This window comes from Theropithecus gelada, chromosome X (assembly GCF_003255815.1).
Source record: "Theropithecus gelada isolate Dixy chromosome X, Tgel_1.0, whole genome shotgun sequence".
Lineage (NCBI taxonomy): Eukaryota > Metazoa > Chordata > Mammalia > Primates > Cercopithecidae > Theropithecus > Theropithecus gelada.
The window spans coordinates 43,320,064-43,344,773 of NC_037689.1; the positions used below are offsets into that span (position 1 = coordinate 43,320,064).

Genomic DNA, 24,710 nt, shown 5'->3' on the forward strand with positions numbered 1-24,710 from the left:
TTTTTTTTTTTTTTTTTTTTTTTTTTTTTTTTTTTTTTTTTTGAGATAGAGTCTCGCTGTGTCACCAGGCTGGAGTGCAGTGGCACGATCTCGGCTCACTGCAACCTCCACCTCCCGGGTTCAAGTGATTCTCCTGCCTCAGCCTCCCAAGTAGGTGGGACTACAGGCACACACCACCACGCCCAGCTAATTTTTGTATTTTTAGTAGAGACGCGGTTTCACCGTGTTGGCCAGGATGGTCTCGATCTCTTGACCTCATGATCTGCCCACCTCAGCCTCCCAAGGTGCTGGGATTACAGGCGTGAGCCACCACGCCCGGCCTGAAAATATCTTAGTAGTGGCTTTTAAAGTATGTTGTTTAACCAAGGTTCTTATGTTATACCATGGACCCTCCAGTTGTTAAGAATGAGTAAAAAGAAGTACAGGTATTTACCCTAAACAATTAAACAAATACGATGTAGATTGACAGTAGATGGCCTTTCTAGAAAATAAGTAAATACAATAAGCCCTCATTTAACATCATCTACGGGTTCTTGGAAACTGGGACTTTAAGCAAAATGATGCACAGCTGATCCCAATGCCATTTCCTTCAATGTCATTTTCTTATAACAATGAGGAAGAAGATGGTTTTGTAATCTGTGGTTTCACTTTAAGTCCCAGTTTCCAAGAACCTAGAGACAACATTAAGTGAGGACTTACTGTAATACCTGTTGAGTGTTCAGGTATGCCAAACACAGTTCTAAGCATTTAAAAGGCATTAATCCATTTAATCCTCACAACAACCCTATGAGGTATGTACTAATAAAATATTTGTTTTACAGATGAGAAATCTAGAAAACTTAAAGGTTAAATAACTTACCCAACTAGTAAGTGATAGAGCTAGGATTAAGTACTCATGAATATTTTTTTGACCTTTACCAGAGGTAATGCTAGCTAAATGTGATGAAAATACTTTTATAATTGTAGGTAAATAATTTCCAAAAATTACATCCCTCATTCTAAATTCAAGAATTTGATTCCAGCAAGCAGAACTAAGTCTGATTTTATATGTTCTTGTGTATGTTGTTTTGGATTTACTAACACTGTAATGAGCATGTATTTACATAGATCATAGATATGAACCTGACAGGCCTTAGGAAAAGACTGCTAAACTGAGATGTAAAATGAACAACAATGTGTTATATCCTTTTTAAATCAGAGAGCATAAAATAGGTTTACTTTCCTAAACAGATAGACAAGAATAATTTCTGTAAATATGGATACCAGTAGCAGAAGCAATCTAGATTAGTGGTTACTAGCATTGGCTGTAGCATCAACCATACATGGTAATTTTGTCTGCCATCTAATTATTCCAGTGTGACCTTGGGGATGTTACTCTGGGCCTCAGTTTTCTTATTAAATGAATATGATAATATCTGCCTTGTAGAGTTTTGTGAGAATTTAGTGATAAGACATTGTAAATTGCTTCAGTGCCCAGTATGTTGGGTGTTTGTTTTCATTATTGTCATTATTACATAGAAGCTTTAACATGAAAATAGAAACAGCGAAAAGTTGGCATTAAATAATTTTAACTATATAGGGTCTCATTGCTCAGGCTTCAAAGGCAAAGGCTCAAATTTGATGAGATCAGTTGCTTGGCAGCTTTTCAAAATGGTAATATTTCCCATCAGCTTTTCCGTCTTGCTGTACATGGACTCCTTGCCCTTGCTGTTTCATCATAACACATTTCTATGCATAGAAACATGCCAAAAGGTAGACACAGTTGGCTGAGTCCCTTTGTGGCCATGAATGGTCATATTTTATAAGAATAGGAGGAAAACATATCTTTTAACAATAATATCACCAAATAGTATTGGTTTGAAGGTAGGAATCCAGACCTTTTCTGATTTAGTGAAAATCCAGGACCTCACAAAAAGCACGGGAATGAATGTCCAGTAGATATTTTAGAAATTATCCTCATAAATGTTATTTGCACACATTGTGCATTGAGGAAAATTAATTTCTGTAACATTATACCTGAACATTTTCTACCCGAGTAGTTGGGACAAGAGAAAATCAAATGCCATGTCCTTTTTATCCACATAAATAGCAAATGGCTTGAATGACTTATAGCAGTATGATGAAGGGCCTATGGGCAATGACATCATAAACTGAGTTTTATCAATGTGAAGTTAGGATAGTGTCTGTAGGTCCCAGGGTCTCTCTGTCCTATGATTTTAAAATGTAAATAATCTTCCTTATCAGGTAAAAGTTCAGCTGTCGTTAATCAGCTATTCTGGAGACAAAAGAAAATAGGATTCTACCCATGGGAAATTTTTGTGTTCAAGTATAATGTATGATTTCCAAAGAAGAACTAACCATAGAAATAGAAATTAGTGATTCAAAAATGAAGAAATATGGGATGTGCACTATATTCATGGGAATTCTTATTCCTTTAGACTTATTTAATAAATTTCATAAAGACTACATGTTGGTTAGCCTCACAAAATAATTTTGAGCATCAAGCTGATGGTGGTAAGGAACCATGTAATTGATGGAAAAGCAGTTTAACAATATTTTGACATAGACTTGGAAAGTAGTATGTTTCTAATGTAAAACTTGGAGAAATCATCTAAGGAAGGCATTCTTCCTTAATTTGTACAGTTTTACTGATGGATATAGAAGAGCATGAATTATGAGGTCAAACAGACTTGAATTTGCTATCACAGCTTGGTTTTTAATAGCTAATTGACCTTGAGCTTGAGACTTAACTTCCCTGTATTTTTGTTTTCTTATCTGTAAAATGGAATAGTAATACTACTCATGGTGTTTTTTTTTTTTTTTATGAGGATTACATTAGACAACATATGTCAAGTACTTAGTAGAGTTCTTTTTTTCTTTCTTTTTTTTTTTTTTTTTGAGACCAAGTCTCACCCTGTTGCCCAGGCTGGAGTGCAGTGGCACGATCTCGGCTCACTGCAACCTCTGCCTCTTGGATACAAACAGTTCTCTGCGTCAGCCTCCCGAGTAGCTGGGATTACAGGCATGCGCCACCATGCCTGGCTAATTAGCAGAGTTCTTGCCTCATAGAAAGTGCTCAAGAAATGATGCCTTAGATGGTATAATAAATGCTTGCTACTCATCAATAAAAATGTCCCAAAGATTTTTCAAGTCTTCTGTGGAAGGACTTACTTAGAAAAAGACAAAGTTAGTAAAGGACAAAGTGACTAGAAGTGTTTCCACATGTTTTGTCCCTCTACCAAGCCAATAACTGGCCATTTAAATTATAGCAGTTAAATGAAATATAAGTAGAGCTTTTTGGTTTCTTTTGGTTTGATTTTGCAAACCAAAACAGAAGGAAGATCTTTCAAATAGTTAATAACATTGCAAATTGCCCTTAACCAAATCCTCTTAAGCTCCAGTATAAAAATCATCAGCTCATATGCTGGATTAGAAGGGCCCAGTTATAACCTCTCAGCATCAGGAATCTGAAAACAGTTCAGCCCCCACATTGTTTTAAAGTTTTTGATTAGTTGCTTAAAAAATGGAAGAATAATATAATATATAAAATAAATAAAATGAAGAGCCTTAAAGAAATTAAACCTAGGAAGAAAAGATCATTCTGAAAGAATTCAAGGTACTAGGTAATGGATAAAACAGTAAGATTAAGAAAAAGAACTTTTGGTGGCTGGCAAGATGGCCAAATAGGAACAGCTCCAGTCTGCAGCTCCCAGTGAAATCAACACAGAAGGTGGGTAATTTCTGCATTTCCAACGGAGGTACCTGGCTCATCTCATTGGGACTGGTTAGACAGTGGGTGCAGCCCATGGAGAGTGAGCAGAAGCAGGGTGGGGCATCACCTCACCCTAGAAGTGCAAGGGGTCGGGGAACTCCCTCCCCTAGCCAAGGGAAGCCATGAGGGACTATGCCATGAGGAATGGTGCATTCCAGCCCAGATACTACGCTTTTCCCACAGTCTTTGCAACCCACAGACCAGGAGATTCCCTCAGGTGCCTACACCACCAGGGCCCTGGGTTTCAAGCACAAAACTGGGTGGCTATTTGGGCAGACACCAAGCTAGCCGTAGGAGTTTTTTCATACCCCGTTGACACCTGGAATGCCAGCGAGACAGAACTGTTCATTCCCCTGGAAAGGCAGCTGAAGCCAGGGAGCTAAGTAGTCTTGCTCAGCGGATCCCACCCCCATGGAGCCTAGCAAGCTAAGATCCACTGGCTTGAAATTCTCACTGCCAGCACGGCAGTCTGAAGTGGACCTGGGATGCTCAACCATGGTGGGGGGAGGGGCATCCACCATTACTGAGGCTTTAGTAGGCAGTTTTCCCCTCACAGTGTAAACAAAGCCTCTGGGAAGTTCGAACTGGGTGGAGCCCACCACACCTCAGCAAAGCCACGGTAGCCAAACTGCCTAGATTCTTCTCTAGATTCTTCTAGATTCTTCCTCTCTGGGCAGGGCATCTCTGAAAGAAAGGCAGCAGCCCCAGTCAGGGGCTCATAGATAGAACTCCCATCTCCCCGGGACAGAGCACCTGGGGAAAGGGGCGGCTGTGGGTGCAGCTTCAGCAGACTTAAACATTCCTGCCTGCCAGCTCTAAAAAGAGCAGCAGATCTCCCAGCACAGCACTCAAGCTTAGCTAAGGGACAGAGTGTCTCCTTAAGTGGGTCCCTAAACCCGCGTGCTTCCTGACTGGGAGACACCTCCCAGCAGGGGTCGACAGACACCTCATACAGGAGAGCTCCGGCTGGCATCTGGCGGGTGCCCCTCTGGGATGAAACTTCCAGAGGAAGGAACAGGCAGCAATCTTTGCTGTTCTGCAGCCTCTGCTGGTGATAGGCAGGCAAACAGGGTCTGGAGTGGACCTCCAGCAAACTCCAGCAGACTTGCACCAGAGGAGCCTAACTGTTAGAAGGAAAACTAACAAACAGAAAGGAATAGCATCAACATCAACAAAAAGGACATCCACACAAAAACCCCATCCAAAGGTCACCAACATCAAAGATCAAAGTAGATAAATCCATGAAGATGAGGAAAAACCAGCACAAAAAGGCTGAAAATTCCAAAAACCAGAATGCCTGTTTTCGTCCAAAGGATCACAGCTCCTTGCCAGAAAGGGAACAAAACTGGATGGAGAATGAGTTTGACAAATTGACAGAAGTAAGCTTCAGAAGATGGGTAATAACAAACTCCTGAGCTAAAGAAGCATGTTCTTACCCAATGCAAGGAAGCTAAGAACCTTGAAAACAGGTTAGAGGAATTGCTAACTAGAATAACCAATTTAGAGAAGAACATAAATGACCTGATGGAGCTGAAAAACACAGCATGAGAACTTCGTGAAGCATACACAAGTGTCAATAGCCGAATCAATCAAGCAGAAGAAAGGATATCAGAGATTGAAGATCAACTTAATGAAATAAAGCATGAAGACAAGATTAGAGACAAAAGAATGAAAAAGAATGAACAAACCCTCCAAGAAATATGAGACTATGTGAAAAGACCAAACCTACATTGGGTCTTTTTTGGTGTACCTGAAAGTAACTGGGAGAATGGAACCAAGTTGAAAAACACTCTTCAGGATATTATCCAGGAGAACTTCCCCAACCTAGCAAGACAGGCCAACATTCAAATTCAGGAAATATAGAGAAAACCACAAAGATACTCCTCGAGAAGAGCAACCCCAGGACACATAATCATCAGATTTACCAAGTTTGAAATGAAGGAAAAAAAGGTTAGGGGCAGCCAGAGAGAAAGGTCAGGTTACCCACAAAGGGAAGTTAATCAGACTAACAGCAGATCTCTTGGCAGAAACCCTACAAGCCAGAAGAGAGTGGGGGCCAACATTCAACATTCTAAAAGAAAAGAATTTTCAACCCAGAATTTCATATCCAGCCAAACTAAGATTCATAAACTAAGGAGAAATAAAATCCTTTACAGACAAGCAAATGCTGAGAGATTTTGTCACCACCAGGCCTGCCTTACAAGAGCTCCTGGAAGGAAACACTAAATACGGAAAGGAAAAACTGGCAGCAGCCACTGCAATAACATACCAAATTATAAAGACCATCAACACTATGAAGAAACTGCATCAACTAATGGGCAAAATAACCAGCTAGCATCATAATAACAGGATCAAATTCTCACATAACAATATTAACCTTAAATGTAAACAGACTAAATGCCCCAATTAAAAGACACAGACTGGCAAATTGGATAAAGAGTCAAGACCCGTCGGTGTACCATATTCAGGAGACCCATCTCACGTGCAAAGACACACATGGGCTCAAAATAAAGGGATGGAGGAATATTTACCAAGCAAATGGAAAGAAAAAAATAAAACAACAGGGGTTGCAATCCTAGTCTCTGATATAAACCAACAATGATCAAAAGTACAAATGCATTGCACAATGGTAAAGGGATCAGTGCAACAAGAAGAGCTAACTATCCTAAATATATATGCACCCAATACAGGAGCACCCAGATTCATAAAGCAAATTCTTAGAGATCTACAAAGAGACTTAGACTCCCCTCCTACACAATAATAGTGGGAGCCTTTAACACCCCATTGTCAGAATTATTCAGATTAATGAGAGAAAATTAACAAGGATATTCAGGACTTTAACTCAGGTCTGGATCAAGCAGACCTTATAGACATCTACAGAACTCTCCACCACAAATCAACAGGATATACATTCTTCTCAGCACCATATTGCACTTATTCTAAAATTGACCACAGAATTGGAAGTAAAACACTCCTCAGCAAATGCAAGAGAACAGAAATTATAACAAACAGTCTCTCAGACCACAGTGCAATCAAATTAGAACTCAGGATTAAGACAGTCACTCAAACCTGCACAACATGGAAACTGAACAACCTGCTCCTGAATGACTACTGGGTAAATACTGAAATTAAGTCGCAAATAAATAAGTTCTTTGAAACCAATGAAAACAAACACACAATGTACCGGAATCTCTGGGACGCATTTAAAGCAGTGTGTAGAGGGAAATTTATAGCACTAAATGCCCACAGGAGAAAGCGGGAAAGATCTAAAATCGACACCCTAACATAACAATTAAAAGAACTAGTGAAGCAAGAGCAAACAAATTCAAAAGCTAGCAGAAGACAAGAAATAACTAAGATTAGAGCAGAACTGAAGGAGACAGAGACACGAAAAACCCTTCAAAGAATCAATGAATCCAAGAGGTGGTTTTTTTGAAAAGATTAACAAAATAAACCACTAGCCAGAATAATAAGGAAAAAAAGAGAGAAGAATCAAATAGACACAATAAATAATGATAAAGGAGAGATCACCACTGATCCCACAGAAATACAAACTACCATCAGAGAATACTATAAACACGTCTACACAATTAAACTAGAAAATCTAGAAGAAATGGATAAATTCCTGGAGACATACACCCTGCCAAGACTAAACCAGGAAGAAGTTGACTCCCTAAATAGACCAATAACAAGTTCTGAAATTAATAGCCTACCAACCAAAAAAAGCCCAGGACCAGACATATTCACAGCCGAATTCTACCTGAGGTACAAGGAGGAGCTGGTACCATTCCTTCTGAAACTATTCCGTACAATAGAAAAAGAGGGACTCCTCCCTAGCTCGTTTCATGAGGCCAGCATCATCCTGATACCAAAACCTGGCAGAGACACAACAAAAAAAGAAAATTTCAGGCCAGTATCACTGGTGAACATTGATGCGAAAATCCTCGATAAAATACTGGCAAACCAAATCCAGCAGCACATCTCAAAGCTTATCCACCACGATCAAGTCAGCTTCATCCCTGGGATGCAAGGCTGGTTCAACATACACAAATAAATAAACATAATCCGTCACAGAAACAGAACCAATGACAAAAACCACATGATTTTTTCAATAGATGCAGAAAAGGCCTTTGATAAAATTCAGCATGCTGAATTTTGTGCTAAAAACTCTCAATAATATAGGTATTGATGGAACGTATCTCAAAATAATAAGAGCTATTTATGACAAACCCACAGCCAATATCATACTGAATGGGCAAAAGCTGGAAGCATTCCCTTTGAAAACCAGCATAAGACAAGGATGCCCTCTCTCACCACTCCTATTCAGCATAGTATTGGAAGCTCTGGCCAGGGCCATCAGGCAAGAGAAAGAAATAATGGTATTCAAATAGGAAGAGAGGAAGTCAATTTGTTCCTGTTTGCAGATGACATGATTGTATATTTAGAAAACTCCATCATCTCAGTCCAAAATCTCCTTAAGCTGATAAGCAACTCCACCAAAGCCTCAGGATACAAAATCAATGTGCAAAAATCGCAAGCATTCCTATACACCAATAATAGAGAGCCAAATCATGAGTGGGCTCCCATTCACAATTGCTACAAAGAGAATAAAATACCTAGGAATCCAACTTACAAGGGATGTGAAAGACCTCTTCAAGGAGAACTACAAACCACTGCTCAAGGAAATCAAAAAGGACATAAACAAATGGAAAAACATTCCATGCTCGTGGATAGGAAGAATCAATATCATGAAAATGGCCATACTGCCCAAAGTAATTTATGGATTCAACGCTGTCCCCATCAAGCTACCATTGACTTTCTTCACAGACTTAGAAAAAAACTACTTTAGATTTCATATGGAACCAAAAAAGAGCCCATATGCCCAGGACAATCCTAAGCAAAAAGAACAAAGCTGGAGGCATCACACTACCTGACTTCAAACTATACTACAAGTTTACAGTAACCAAAACAGCATGTACTGGTATCAAAAGAGATATATAGACCAATGGAACAGAATAGAGGCCTCAGAAATAATGCCACACATCTACAACCATGTGATCTTTGACAAGCCTGACAAAAACAAGCACTGGGGAAAGCATTTCCTATTTAATAAATGGTGCTGGGAAAACTGGCTACCCATATGCAGAAAACTGAAACTGGACCCCTTCCTTATACCTTATAGAAAAATTAACTCAAGATGGATTAAACACTTAAATGTAAGACCTAAAACCATGAAAACCCTAGAAGAAAACCTAGGCAATACCATTCAGGACATAGGCATGGGCAAAGACTTCATGACTAAAACACCAAAAGCAATGGCAACAAAAGCCAAAATAGACAAATGGGATCTAATTAAACTAAAGAGCTTCTGCACACGAAAAGAAACTACTATCAGAGTGAACAGGCAACCTCCAGAATGGGAGAAAATTTTTGCAATCTACTCATCTGACAAAGGGCTAATGTCCAGAATCTGCAAGGAACTTAAACAAATGTACAGGAAAACAAACAACCCCATCAAAAAGTGGGCAAAGGATATGAACAGACACTTCTCAAAAGAAGACATTTATGCGGCAGAAAAACATATGAAAAAAAAACTCATCATCACTGGTCATTAGAGAAATGCAAATTAAAACCACAGTGAGATACCATCTCAGGCCAGTTAGAATGGTGATCATTAAAAAGTCAGGAAACAACAGGTGCTGGAGAGGATGTGGAGAAATAGGAACACTTTTACACTGTTGGTGGGCATGTAAATTAGTTCAACCATTGTAGAAGACAGTGTGGCAATTCCTCAAGGATCTAGAACCAGAAATACCATTTGACCCAGCAATCCCATTACTGGGTATATACCCAAAGGATAATAAATCATTCCGTTATAAAGACACATGCACACGTATGTTTATTGCAGCACTATGCCCAATAGCAAAGACTTGGAACCAACCCAAGTGCCCATCAATGATAAACTGGATAAAGAAAATGTGGCACATACACACCATGGAATACTATGCAACCACAAAAAAGGATCAGTTTGTGGGGTGCAGTAGCTCACGCCTGTAATCACAACACTTTGGGAGAGAGAGGTGGGTTGATTACCTGAGCTCAGGAGTTTGAGACCAGCCTGGGCAACATGGTGAAACCCTGTCTCTACTAAAAATACAAAAAATTAGCCAGGTGTGGCAGCATGTGCCTGTAATCCCAGCTACTTGAGAGGCTGAGACAGGAGAATTACTTCAACCTGGGAAGCAGAGATTGCAGTGAGCTAAGATCGTGCAGCTGCACTCCAGCCTGGACAACAGAGCGAGATTCCGTCTCAAAAAAAAAAAAAGGGATGAGTTTATGTCCTTTGCAGGGACATGGATGAAGCTGGAAACCATCATTCTCAGCAAACTAACACAGGAAAAGAAAACCTAACACCACAGGTTCTCACTTATAAGTGGGAGTTGAACAATGAAAACACACGGACACACGGAGGGGAACATCACACACCAGGTCCTTTCGGGGGGTGGGGGACCAGGGGAAGGATAGCATTATGTAGATGACGGGTTGATGGGTGCAGCAAACCACCATGACACGTGTATACCTATTTAACAAAACCTGCACATTCTGCACATGTATCCCAAAACTTAAAGTATAATTTAAAAAAAAAGAAAGAAAAATAACTTTTAATAAAGTTTGAGGTTATTAATATGTATATAAAATAGAAGGATTAGCAAACCAAATAAACATAGCTGATGCAACTATAAGTGGGGGGAACCTCTTCAGATGAATTAATCAAAAGGATACCAACTAGATGAAATAGTGTTCCCTTATAAACAGAATGGGAAAGCCAAGAAGAGAAACAGTCTCACTCAGTGATTCTCTGGGTTCAGTATTGTCCCCTATGGGACATTCGGCAATTTCCAGGGACAATTTTGTTGTCAAATTTGTGGTGGGAAGTTGCTACTGGCATCTAATGGGTAGAGACCAAAGATGCTACTAAACATCCTGCAGTGCTCAGGACAGCACCCAACAAGAATGATCTGGCCTGAAATGTCTGAGAAACCCTGGCTAACTTAAGAATCAATTTACAAATAAATTGAATACAGAAGCAGATACTAGAAAATCAAAGTCAGAGACCTTGTATGGCACAGAGCTGATTGCCTTATAATTTTTTAATTGAAAGAACCTGGGAAGTTACTGCCCTGGAAGGATACACCAACATTTATTCACAGTTAGCATATTCTCTGGACGGAAGTATTTGTTTAAGGTTGTGAGCGTCTGGGATTACCTAACCTGTTCTACAATAGAAAATCTAATCATGACATCCCCTGGAGCAAGAGACAATATGTTTATCCCTAGTCAAAATCAGAATACATTTTCCCCCATGAGAAAAAAGAAAAAACTATAATAAATGCTATCTAGGTAAAATTTAAATAGGGCTATTCATGTTAGCTTTCAGATCACAATATGACTTAAGTAATCTGGCAATTTCCTAAATATGTTCTTCAGACCACCAGTTCTGAAAGATAGCCTATAGAAGAAAGAGGTTATATCGTTAAATAAGATTGGGAAGTTTTACATATTTTAGGCCCCTCTTGGAGATTAATAAATTCACATTCACATACTACATCTTTGAAAGTTTTGTTGAATTTTGGTTAATTTACTGTTTCCCAAATGTGTTTGTATATTAAATCCCTTTTTTGGTCACATAATACTTAACCTGCTTCCCAATGGAACTAATGTTTTATGGAATGTATTTTGGAAAATATTGTAAAAGACTTTTGCAGCTCTTCTGAAAGACCCAACTACCAATGATACGATTTCTTTGTGTCTTAGGTTCCAAACAGCTGACTTACAGATAAGCATATAGAACAACCTCTGTTCTCAATATTTAAGCCTGCCCAGCAGTTGGATTATTGAATGTCATCTTCATTCTTCATTCTTATCTTGTAGAAAAGCCGTATGTAAACTACTTTCTAGAGTAAATCTTGTTTATGATGAAAGTTCAAACGAAAGTAAGAAAACCTGTCTAGAAAGATCATTCCATGGTGTTCTATACTTCAAGTCACTTGTGGAATTACTGCTATCACTGCAAAACAATTTGCCAGAAATCATGGAAGAAGTAGACCCTTGGAGATAGAAAATGTCAGGTGTAATATTCTGTGTTCAAAAAGAGATAAGTAAAAATTAAACACTGAATAATCACTGGAGACATTAGAGCAAATAATTAAAACAGTATACAACCATTTTAAAATGTACATATGACAACTTAGCATTGTTTTATAAGCAACACATCATGTCATACCAATTTATTTGCCATCATTGTTAAGGTATTGTACCACAAACAAAAAGTTGTATCCACAGTTTATGCTCTAATCCTCCATTAGTTGTTCACATAGCCTTAGTATTTTGCAAGAGTTGCAAACTGGCTGTGAGGACACTTAAACAAACAAACAAAAAACAGTAATCATACATGCCATTAAATTTTTGAAGAAAAATTAATTGGATTTTTGTCTAATGGTCTTGAATGATACATCACTGAGGCAATTTGATGTAGTGAAAAGAGGTCTGGGATAGGAACTTGAAAGTCTGTATTCATGGACTGACTCCAACTGTTTATTACCCTGAAACTTCTTTACAGTTTTTTTTCACCGAATATCTGTGAAATCAGATTATCTGTGAAATCAGGGAGAGGATGAGGGTGAAGAGTATTAACCTGTGTACTGTACGTTTACACTCCATTGTCTTCGAATTGTCTTATTTTTGTTCTGTGAACGTGTCCATTATGGCCCTAAATTATCAATAAAAGTGATGCTTCCATTACAAAAAGAAAAACAACTTTGGTCTGTCTTAAGTTTTTCATCTCTACCTTTCTTGCTGGCTTCACTAACAAGTTATGGTCTCAGAAAAATAGGTGAAAGGAATTGTAAAGTTATTACAAGATGTCATTTATTTTCAAATAATATTCAACTAGTTACCTTATTATCTTTTTTTACTTTTCATGAGAAAGAGTGACTGTCTTCCATATGCTGATAGGATTTGCAAGACACACTACTAAAATTTTTTAAAACTAGACTGCTTTAATTTGCAATTCTTTAACTTGAGAACTGCATGCTTTTAACCAATAATATTTACATGCCTCTGTCATCTTTGTTGTTCACATTTATATCAATGCTGAGCACAGCAAAGAGGTAAGTATTTTAGCCTAGCTCATTTTATACCAACCAGAGCCTTCAGAGGACCTAGAACTCTTTTGCCACTTAAACAGTATTTAAATCATCTAAATCCTTTCTCATTCCTCCCACAACCCTCTAATGTAGAGAAATTGTCTCTATGCACGGAGACAACATTTCAACTATTTCACCTATTTCAACACATTTCCAAACTCCAATGTGTATGTATAGCTTGTTTCCTCTTCTGGTGGAATACTTACAAAAGGTAATTTGGTTCAAAATATAATTAGCCTTGGAATTAAGTGTTAAAAGTGCCACATAATTTTTGACACAGTTCAGTATGTTCTCCTTTAGCAATTCTTTCATGTTATTCCCCATTTAAGGTATATATCACTTTTAGAAAGCAGTAGGAAAATACACAACCACAATGGAGCTTATTCTTGGAAATGATTTTTTTTAACTTTTATTTTAAGTTTAGAGGTACAAGTGTGGGATTGTTATATGGGTAAACCTGTGTCATGGGGTTAGTTGTACAGATTATTTTATTACTCAGGTGTTTAGACTAGTACCCGTTAGTTGTTTTTCTTGATCCTCTCCCTCTTCCCACCTTCCACCCTCCAAAAGGCCCCAATGCATGTGGTTCCCCTCTGTGTATCCATGTGTTCTCATCATTTAGCTCCCACTTGTAAGTGAGAACATGCAGCATTTGGTTTTCTGTTCCTGTGTTAGTTTGCTAAGGATAATGGCCTCCAGCTCCATCCATGTCCCTGCAAAGAACATGATCTTGTTCTTTTTTATGACTACATAGTATTCCATGGTTTATATGTGCCACATTTTCTTTAGTCTATCATTGATGAGCATGTATGTTGATTCCATGTCTTTGTTATTGTGAATAGTGCTGCAATGAACATACACATACATATGTCTTTATAATAGAGTGACTTCTATTCCTGTCGGTATATACCCAGTAATAGGATTGCTGGGTCCAATAGTATTTCTGTCTTTAGGTCTTTGAGGAATTACCACACTGTCTTCCACAATGGCTAAACCAATTTATACCCCACCAACAGTGTATAAGAGTTCCTTTTTTTCCCACAACCTCGCCAACATCTGTTTTTCTTTTGTTTTTCTTTTCCTTTTTAGTAATAGCCATTCTGACAGGTGTGAGATGATGACTGTGGTTTTGATTTGCATTTCCCTAATGATTGGCGATGTTGAGCTTTTTTCCATATGATTGTTGGCAGCATGTATGTCTTCTTTTGAAAAGTGTCTGTTCATGCCCTTTGCCCACTTTTTTTATGGAGTTATTTTGGAAATGAGATTTTAACTGGTTTTGTTCTGCATCAGTGAAACCGAAAAGATTTTAAGTTAATCAGTACAGAGTTTATATTTGATTTGTATTGTTTATAAGTCATTAAAGGTAATCCTTAAATAATCCTCACATTGAAATGTTTACAAACCAATTTCTTCAACCTCTTTTATCCAGAGATGAAATTTTTAAACCATGGCTATAAAGATCAGATTGTTCATTCTTACTTATTTTACTGGATCCAGATATGTTACCATTATCCTTTAAAAATTACTGACTTTCCATTTAATTCAGTTTTACTGCCTCTTTAAATGTGTGATTCTCTACCTTAAATAACCCCAGGATGTTTTCCTAGAAATTCAGTCAGCCATCTGAAAGTAATTTTTCTGTCTGGTATGTGGGGTTTTTGATGGGTATATGTGACAAGCATATAGCTTAACTTTACTTACTATACTCATTTTCATCAAAATATTGGCTAAAATATTCAGAACAGATGTGTATATGCGTATACTTTTTCTGAGACTCTAGAGAAAGCTTTGTTGTGAGCCTTAAAGGGCATGTCAGACTTATGGAGAAATTTCTTTGAAATTTTTTTTAAACCTTTGACAACTGTAAGAGAAGATTGCTTCTCAGGTGCTGTTTATTACTCCGAAACGTAATGACTAGCATGTTTTTAGAGAGTTTTTAAAAGCGATACAAATGAAAAAGACAGCAATTCAGTGGTGTTTCAACAGACAACTTAACATGGGAATGTTTGTAGATAAGAAATCAAGAGACAGAACTAGTTCTGACTTGATTGCCAAACAGTTCTGTAAAGCTCAATTTGTCAAAAAAATGAAGAGAATTGGTGAGGGTAACATACTTGCCTTAGAAGGAAGGAAGAGGGAGGAAAATAAGGAAATGGAAAATTAGAAGGAAGGAAAGGGAAAGAAACTGTGAAAATAGAAACTAATGATATAGCTTGGATCCTTTTTGGTCTAGTGTCTGAGGAAAGTCCCCTATTTACTTTCTTAACATGCAATCAGTTAAATATTGAGCAGTTACTGTGTTTAAGGTACTGTGCTAAGTGTGGGAGATACCACAGTAGACGGTAGAAAAGTCTGTCTTCCCCCATGAAATTTACAGTCTAGAAGGATGACAGAATTCAAGTAACTAAATTAATAAATACTTATGTGACTATAATTGTCATGCTACAGAGAAGAACTTTGAGAGGAAAGGATACAAACACAGAGAATCCTGACCTAGAATGAGAGGCCAAGGATTGTATCCCTAAGGGAATGACATTTTTGCTTAGCTCTGAAGGATGCATGTGAATTTATGATAAGAAGAGAGGAAAACCAGAAGACAGAGTCCTAGGGTGCCGGGTAAGGAAAGTGTTTCAAGGAAGGAGTAATAATCGGTGCTAATGTTACAGATACATCAGAAAAGTCAAGGACTCTGAGAATTGTCTATTGGATTTAGCAAGATGGGGGCCCTAAAAACCTTGACAATAGCAGTTTTGATGGAATAGTGGGGGCAAGAGCTTAATCAGAGAAGATTCAAGAGAGAAGAGGAGGAGAAGAATTGGGGGCTACAAATATAAAGAAGCTTTCTACAAGGTTTTCTGTAAAGGGGAACAAAAAATAAGGTGGTAGCTGGGTAGAGGCTTGTGGGGTGAGGAGAGTTACTTTTTTAAAAACAGATGGAGAAATTACAGCATGTTTATATGCTAATAGGAATGACTGAGTAGAAAGAGAAAAGTTGATGATGCAGGAGAAAGAAGGGAGGATTGCTCAAGGCATGCCCTTGAGTAGGTCAGAGGGAATAGGATCCAATGAGCAACCCAGTAGTTTGAGATCTCCCTAATGTCACAATACAGCATAATAAGTATTGTATATATGCTAAAGGCACCAGGAAAAAACTTAGGGAGCCCAACAGAGTGAGCAGTTAACTCTGCCAAAGGGGATTGTAGCATTTGTGATATCACCTGAAATGCTTTGTTATCTGAGGTAAAAATTAGTTTATTTTCAAGCAATGTTGTACACTAACATTCAAGCATAGCAATTTTGTATTAAAATACAGTAATTAGGATATATCATTATATAGCACTTCATCATTGTCTATATTCTTAAAATTGTGTTTTGTGTTCCATTTGCTTACTTGCAGCTGAATATAGCCCATAATTCTTAAAAAGCTGCTTGCTGGCGTAAACCCGGGAGGCGGAGCTTGCAGTGAGCTGAGATCCGGCCACTGCACTCCACCCCGGGCGACAGAGCAAGACTCCGTCTCAAAAAAAAAAAAAAAAAAAAAAAAAAAAAGCTGCTTGCCATTAATATCATAATAAAATTCAGACAAAATCCAAAAAATATTTATCTTTTTTTCTGTGTGCCTCTATAAAAATATTTATCTTTTACCTTTACCACATTTATTAGAATACAGTAAGAAATACAGCACAAAATTCCTGCCTCTATGGAGGCACCAATTAAAAAACTCGATGTGCAACAGATATTAAAAACCAAATAAAATAATGGTTATATTATGAGGCACTAGCACAGTGGTATCACAAGGCTTATGATACGATGCCAAATGAACTCTGCAATTAATACATGCTTTATACTTAAAGGAATAAAACATTAAGAAGTGGTCAGCAAAAATTGTTAAATGGGCTCTAATCCTCATTTTCTTGATTATATTCTTTGCTGTTATTATTCTTATCATGAATTAGTCATCTTTACAACTTCAAAAACCAATATAAGTATTAGTATGTAAAGACATGTCTTAAACTTTTCCAGATTACTTTTCAGAGATTTGTGTTTTATTTATGTACATTTACACAGGAATGGGTCAGATGTATTTAATTTTATTAAACCAATCCATTGTAAACCAATGGATACAACCAATCCATTGTAAGGCTTTGTATTAAAGCCTTACAAAGTCATATGAGTATAAAAATATTTTGCATGTATTAATAATAGTGTATATTTGATTTAAGTCTATAATGCTTATAGTACTCTTACCTTTGGTGTTTTGTTTCACTTGTTTTTTACCAACAGCACTAAAACATTGAATCATAAAGTTATCTTTCCATTTGAACTTTGCTGTCCTGTGAAATTAAAATGCTGCTGTATATACATGTAGTAGCAAACATATTTTCAAGCTGTAATCAATGATCTGTATATTTGGAATTAGAAATAATTTAAGCCATGGTCTATTTTTCAATCTGCCATGGACTGATATTTATACAAGAATGTTACCTTATGTTACTGGTTTAACTGCTTTATTAAGTCTACTTCAATATTTTAGGACAATTAAAAATCAGTACTTATAAGCAACATTATTTGTTCTACCTAAATCAATAATATACTTTATTTTAAAAAATACTTATTTTTATTTGCATTGCTGAATCTATAGTTTTATAACTAATAAAAGCAAAACCTTGATGTTCTCCAAAAGTAAATGTCAGTAAAGCTTTTTCTCTCAATTTTTTTCTAATTTAGTATGTTTTCCTTCAATTGTGCATTAGTAGTATACAGTATAATTCTGTTTAAAAAAAAAAGTCATCCCCGGAAAAGTCAGTGTTAAAAATCTTCTGCATAATTGTTTCTATGGCTAATTATATAACCAGACATATCAAGGGCTTAATTACATTCTTCAATGACTTAGCTCCATTAGAATTTCAGAGATGACACAAAATACAATGAATACAATTATGTATTTCATATTCTGTGTGTGAAGTATGTTTCTTTTTGTTGTTTTTTGTGCATATATGTTTGATTCCAAACAACCAATTTTCAAAAAATATCTAACTAGCTTTTTAATATATATAACATATAGAGCAAGTAAAACAATTAACTGCTTATTTATTGGATTTTCACTTTTCAAAAGATTTTTTGGTGACATGTAAAAACAGTGCTAGAGCTGTTAATTGCTTCAGTTTCAGTGCCCATGCTGAAGTAGAGTTTATTTTTAAAACCAGATCCTAAAGAAATAAATTGTAGATATTTTGAAAATACAACCTTCATAACATTGAAAATCTGGAGGACTGATTATGCAAAGTGGTGGGAATAGACATAACAAAAGGAGACCTTCCCTCAAACGCTTACCCTACTTTCGATGGGCAGAATATTGACCTGGATCTGTAGATGGCTGTTGTGAGACCTCGGTTCTTCTTAGCTTAAAAGAATTTAAATGAGAGACCCACAGCAAAGGAGATGTAGCATAGAGCAATTTATTGCAAAGGACAAAGAATGTTATGAAAGTTAGGTACAGAATAGACAGTACACCCTGAGAGAGGATTCAGGGCGAGCTGCTCCTAAGGATGAGACCATCAATACTGGCACTAGGGAGACTCCCTTTATGAGAGTCTTACATAATTAATCATAAAGGAATGGGAAGAGGTGTTGCTAGTAAGCATATTCTTGGTGGTCCTCTGGGTGCACATGCACAGTAGCTGTACATGCTTGTTCATACATTGCAAGTCTCATTAGCATCTTAAATCTCTGTCCAGGGGTGTGTTGTTTACTATTATAATGAGCAAAGGGTCAGTCTGAGGACAGGTGTGATCAAAATGCATGTGCTCCCTGCAGGGGAAATTCCCTACTGTAGATAGCTGTGTTTGAATGAGCTGGACTACAGTGTGAATGCTGGGGCTTATTGTGTTAACTGTATGGTCGTCGTGTGAGGACATGTTTACTTCCTTGACTACCTATCCTGCCTCAGATCATCTCACTCAAATTCCCTCTGTGTAAAAGAGCAGAGATATACTGATGGAGAATTTGGAATATTAGGTGATCATTTACAAAGTTGTTTGCATACCTTAAAAGGAAGCCATTAAATACTACATTTTTGGCTCATTAATAATTTTATCATGTCTAGTTAATCTTTTAAAAGAGCTTAGCAAAACAGACTAAACTGTATCAGTGTTAACAATGAGAAGCCATAAGATTGATACATTTTCCTTAAGAACAGAATTAGAATTCTCCTAACAGCATTTTTTAAAACATATTGAATGATTATAATAATCATAAAATTTAGCTGGACAAGAAGGGAAGTTTCAGGGACAGAAGGTGACTGATAGATACTGAAAAGTAGTATGATAGGTATTAATACATTAAAGGAGGAAGAATTGTTGGACTTGGAGTACTGTAGGTAGTGTGCTAGAAATACAAAAGGTGGTAGTTGGTAAGTTGGATATTTAAAGGGATTGCAGCCTTTGCTGATGAGACTAAGCATATGACCATAGGAATGAGTGTGAGAGAGAACCTCAAGAAACTGAAAGACCAGACTCTCAGAGGGTGAATATTGAAGTCACCAAGAATTATGACAGAAGTAAGTGTGAGTGCCTGGGTTTGAATCCTGATACTATGTACTTAACAGGTATATGTCCTTGGGCAAGTTATATAACCTTAGTTTCCTCATCAGTTAAAATGAGGATAATGATAGTATATTTCTCTGAATTATCAAGAGTAAACAATTTAATCCTTATAAAACTGTTACTATGTGCTATATGGCAAATGACATATAAATGTTTGTACTATTATCATAATCATAATAACCATTATTATTTGTACGATCCAGTCCTGTGTGAGTCTCTGCTTTTCATTCACTAGAAATTCAGTAAGCAACTATTTCATGCCAGGCATTGTGCTAGGTATCCTGTTAAAACTTTTGAATTATTTTCTTTGGCTGTTTTAGGCTTCAGGAATTTCAAGTGGAACAGAAATAATATACTGCAGCCTCACCAAAATAAAATTTATTATTGAAGTATTTGCCATGAGTTCTCCTTGCTGAAGTGAAATGCTGTTTAGTAAGGATACAGACCCAGGGGGAAATGGAACAAACCAAAGCTGTGATTACTTGGATCTATATACTGGACAGGCTTACTGTAGCAAAAGAGATGCTTAGCAGCAGACTCAGCTATAGGACATGAAAGAGAATCTAACCATATTTTTGAGACATGGTGGTGTCCAAAATGTATGGTGATAGGACATAGGAAGCAGCAAAGATATAAAGTTATTGTTGTGGTGTTCCAACATGAAACAGTGGGTTAATGACTGGTAGTCAGGTTAAACACAGAAAGCTACCATCTTGGAGGTTGGCTATCAAGATATAGACACTTGGGCACTAGGAAATAAGATAGAGATCCAGTTACTGAGTAAAATCACTTATATGATTATCTTCTTTGTAAAAAAAAAAAAAAACAACAACAACAACAAAAAAACTATACCCTTAAAGTCTGGGGTTCCTCAGAGAGCTAACCTAGGCTATTAATTATTATTTATAAAAAGTACCTTAAGTTTGCTTTATCACCTGGCCAATAGGCAGTTTCACCTTCTGGCTCAAAACACATTTTCTCCATCTACACAAATGCCAACCATAATGTTGCATAAGAGTGAGTGTGTTTGGTAGACCTTAGCTAAAAATCAGTGTAAGTTTGAGCAGACATGGGGAAGAAAAACAATGTGATGTGAACTTTGTTCTCTGTGTTTAGGCAAGCTACGACCTATATCTATGCCAGTGGAATATAATTGGGTGGGGGACTATGAAGATCCAAATAAGATGAAGAGAGATAGTAGAAGAGGTAAGTGTTCTAGAATTTCAGTGTAGGCTGGGTTGTTTGAACAATAAGCAAATTTAAATGTTCTATAAATAGATTGTTATGGCTTCAGTGGAAAACTTATTCTATCATTGACTTTATTATGCAACAAAACCAAGTAAGACCAACATTGGACTATCTTGACCCATTATTAAACAGATATTGTCTCTGAATGCCTACTAAGGGATTCCAGGTACATAAGTACAGTGTTAAAAGTAAATATCTGATTGTTACTTGAAAGTTAATATTTGAAACACAAGGTCGGAAGTGTGAAACTGCATAAAATAGGTTCAGTGAATAGGAAGAGTTTATCATCAGTCCTCATCAGTCTGCAATGCAACCTCACCAATTTTGTATGGAATCAACCTAAAAATGAGCATTGAAGCACATGGGTTAAAAACTAATGGAAACCGGGCCAGTGACTTCTAACAAAAACCATGTAGAAATAGAAGGAAAAAAAAAAAAAAACTTTGCTTTTTTTTTTCCTGTGCTGTTTGCTGTTCAGAGTTATCTTCTTACATGGGGGTGGGCTACTCTTGAAGGATCTACCAAAAGTAAGTTTTTATGTTCACTTATCCTGCTATAGAGATAAGCAATAGAAAGCAACTCAAAGTTTCCCTACTAAATAGGATTTGATCAAGTGTGGGTATGGTGGGTCCAGTGGGTCATGCTGCTACTTCCACTTTCTGCAGTAGAGAGCCGTAAGGTCATAGGTGGAAAATAAAACAAATCAAAACAAAAAACTATTCATAGAATGTAAGTTCACTAAGCTTCCTTCATGATATGTTTGACCCGTTTTCTTGTTACTTCTAGCCAGTTTACAGAATTTATTTTATTACTGCACAGATCCGCAGACCATATGGAAAAGCAAGCATGAATATCTGGTTCATTAGTCTTCTTAATACTTGTTTTATGGAGTGAGCATTTCTGAAAATGTTGATAAATACAGAAATTGACAGATTCCTTTATATCTGTGTATTCACTCCATTTTCCAACCTTCAATTTCTAATCTCATTTGTTCTATAGAATAAATCAAGAAAAATACAAAAGAGAAATGCTTATCGCATGCTATCTCAGAGTCACTGTTTTGAGACTTCATATTTTAGTGACTTTTGTTGGTGGGGAGGGGGACCATGTGAAGTACTAAGTGCTGACTACCAATTTAAGCATAGAATTCCTGAACGAAATTTCCTGACTATTGGTTCTCAGTGTGGGCCTCAACTTCTCCAAGCATGCTACCTTGCATACCACAGGCCGGTGTTTGTTATCAGGCTTTGGCAAAATCCCCATGAGGGAGCTTGTTACAAATTTTATAAGCCACACACCTAGAACTTCTGATTCAAGTTCCAGAGATGATTCTAATGTAGTTGGTCCAAAGCTAAAACTTGGAGAAATAATCTATCGACTGTCTACTTTTAATCGTCTTATCATACCAAATAATTAAGATATACCGTATTTCACTACATATTTTATAAATTAAATCAAGTTAAAGTTCTGAAATGAAATATATTAGGTTGGGGCAAAAGTAATTGCAGTTCTTGCGATTAAAAGGGATGGGAAAACCGCAGTTATTTTTGCGCCAACCTAATAATAGCACAATTGAGAAAGAATGGTAAATTTGGTGTATTTGTGTATTTACATTGGTGTATTTATCTCTTTTTATATAGAAAACTCTCTACTTCGGTATATGAGCAATGAAAAGATTGCTCAAGAAGAATACATGTTTCAGAGAAACAGCAAAAAGGACACAGGGAAGAAGTCAAAAAAGAAGGGTGATAAGAGTAATAGCCCAACTCACTATTCATTGCTACCTAGTTTACAAATGGATGCACTGAGACAAGACATCATGGGCACTCCTGTGCCAGAGACCACACTATACCATGTAAGTAAAATTTCAAAGACTCTTTGATACAGTTTTTGTTGAGAGACTGGCAAGTGACTCTTTTGGGTAAAGTCTAGGTTATTTTTATCCTTTTACTAGATTTTCACAAAAGAGCCTAACTTTAAAGTTTATACCCTTAAAAAATGATGGGTAATTGATTATTTTCCTAAGTTTATGTGTTCAATGAGTCCATAGTTATAGCACGTTGGATTTTTAATGGCATAACTTAATATGCACAAAATTGATGGAGAACAATAATAAATAGCTGATTAATCATCAGTGTGATACTATGCAATGCACAGATAGCTGCAAAATTCAACATTAAAGATACAGTTTTAATATAGTCATGATTCCATTTGAAAAATGAGCATCTATTATTTGCTAGACATGGAGAGGAGAGCTAGAGGTAAAATGGGAAGACATGACACACCATTATATGGGGAGAAAGACATGCTGAGAGTCCCAGTATAACTTAACTGTTGTAATGGGTGGGTGCAGAAAGTAGAAGATGAACATAGGAGAAATAGAGCCTTAGTCTTTAGGGGAAGTGAGAAAAGGCTTCAGAGTGGGGAGCATTTGAATGAAGAATAAAATATAAGTAGCAGTATTTTAGTGCGAAGGCATATGCAGGTACACTAAAAATGTGTAAGAATGTGGCATGTTCCAAGGATTTTGTGTGGCTTATAATTGCTGGTTTATTAACAATTGGAGGAAGTGGCATGAGGAAGGGGTAGTAGATGGGCCTGGAGACACAGGTAAAGGTTAGATCAGGAATTGTATGATAAAGTACTTAGGTTCTTTCCTGCAGTAATAAAGAGCTATTGAATAATTTTGAACTGGGAACTTGCATGATCAAATCGGCCTGTTGGATCTCTCTAGTGCAGAGCATCATTTGAGAGATCAAAAGCAGGGCCATTAAGTCCAGGCCATATGGATGATGAGAAACTAGGATAATGGCCATGTGGAAGCTGAGAATCATGTCAGCAAGAACATTCAATCCACGAAATTATGCATTTTAAACCATTTTGGTTAAAAGGAGTTTGTTGTGTCACTGGAACTATAGCTTCTTACTAGGAGCCCTTGAAAAACATGGACTGCAAGTTTTTAAGTAATTTGAATTACTGTGCTTAATGCTTAAAATATCAAAAAAAAAATTTAATCTGCTTCTGCTGTAGAAGGTATACCATCTAGGCATTCAAAATGTGAAAGATTTAATAACTTACAATTGAGTTGTTTCTCTGAGCAAATCTCTTAAATCATCTACTTATTCTATAGCTCTTTCATAAAACTAGAGTGTAGAAAAATGTTTTTATTTGGACTGTAGTGTCATTAGCACTCCTAGGTGCCTCATTCTTTATCCTCCCTTCTCCCCAGTTACATATTCTCAAGTCTCTTTCTAAGACACTAGTGCCTGTGTCAGAATCTGCTCCATTGAATGACTGATCTATTGAATTATTTTTTTTTTCCCTAGACATTCAGAGTCAGCCTGAAATCAGCACTCTTAGTTGTTTGAAAGGGGACCACTTTTGTTATTACCACTATTCAGAAGAGCTGTATGAGCACTGAGCTTCTTCTAGAATCTGGTGTTCCAGTCATAAGTAATACCCTGAACAAAAGTTTGAAGATGAGGGACAGATGGCCTATTCGAGAGGGTAGTTGGTAGTGAGAGATGAACCTAGAGAAGGAAGAAGAGACCATCACTTTGACTCAGAGTGTACAAATTATTAAAAATTTGGATTTATCCTGAGAGTAGTGAGCCATTGAAGGCACATTTAAATACTCAGCCTGTTCCATTCTGTCATGCGTATCCTGACAGATGTTACACTGTGTGGGGAAGGAAAGTAGTTAAGTCTTGTGAATTATGAGGTATTAAATTAGGAAAGACAGTAAAAGGTGAGCCAAACTGGTAATCAGGAATATTGCGAATATTTTTGAGGAGTATAAATTGTTACCACCTCTCTGAAGGACATTATTTAGTTATGTATATCAAGAATCTGGTCTACTAACTTCACCTCTAGAAA

The 24,710-nt window shown here is 37.0% G+C and overlaps 1 protein-coding gene across 5 annotated transcripts in view; it reads left to right on the plus strand.

The window, feature by feature from the left end:
- The window catches only part of CNKSR2 (connector enhancer of kinase suppressor of Ras 2), a 301,612-nt gene that overhangs the window by 189,441 nt on the left and 87,461 nt on the right, over positions 1-24,710 (plus strand). For 3 of the 5 annotated variants that reach the window (XM_025373440.1, XM_025373442.1, XM_025373444.1), the window contains 2 exons: positions 20,703-20,792; positions 22,475-22,689. In XM_025373440.1, coding sequence (XP_025229225.1) covers positions 20,703-20,792; positions 22,475-22,689 — 305 coding nt within the window. The remainder of the gene's footprint in view (positions 1-20,702; positions 20,793-22,474; positions 22,690-24,710) is intronic. The other 2 variants (XM_025373441.1, XM_025373443.1) reach the window with 1 other exon arrangement.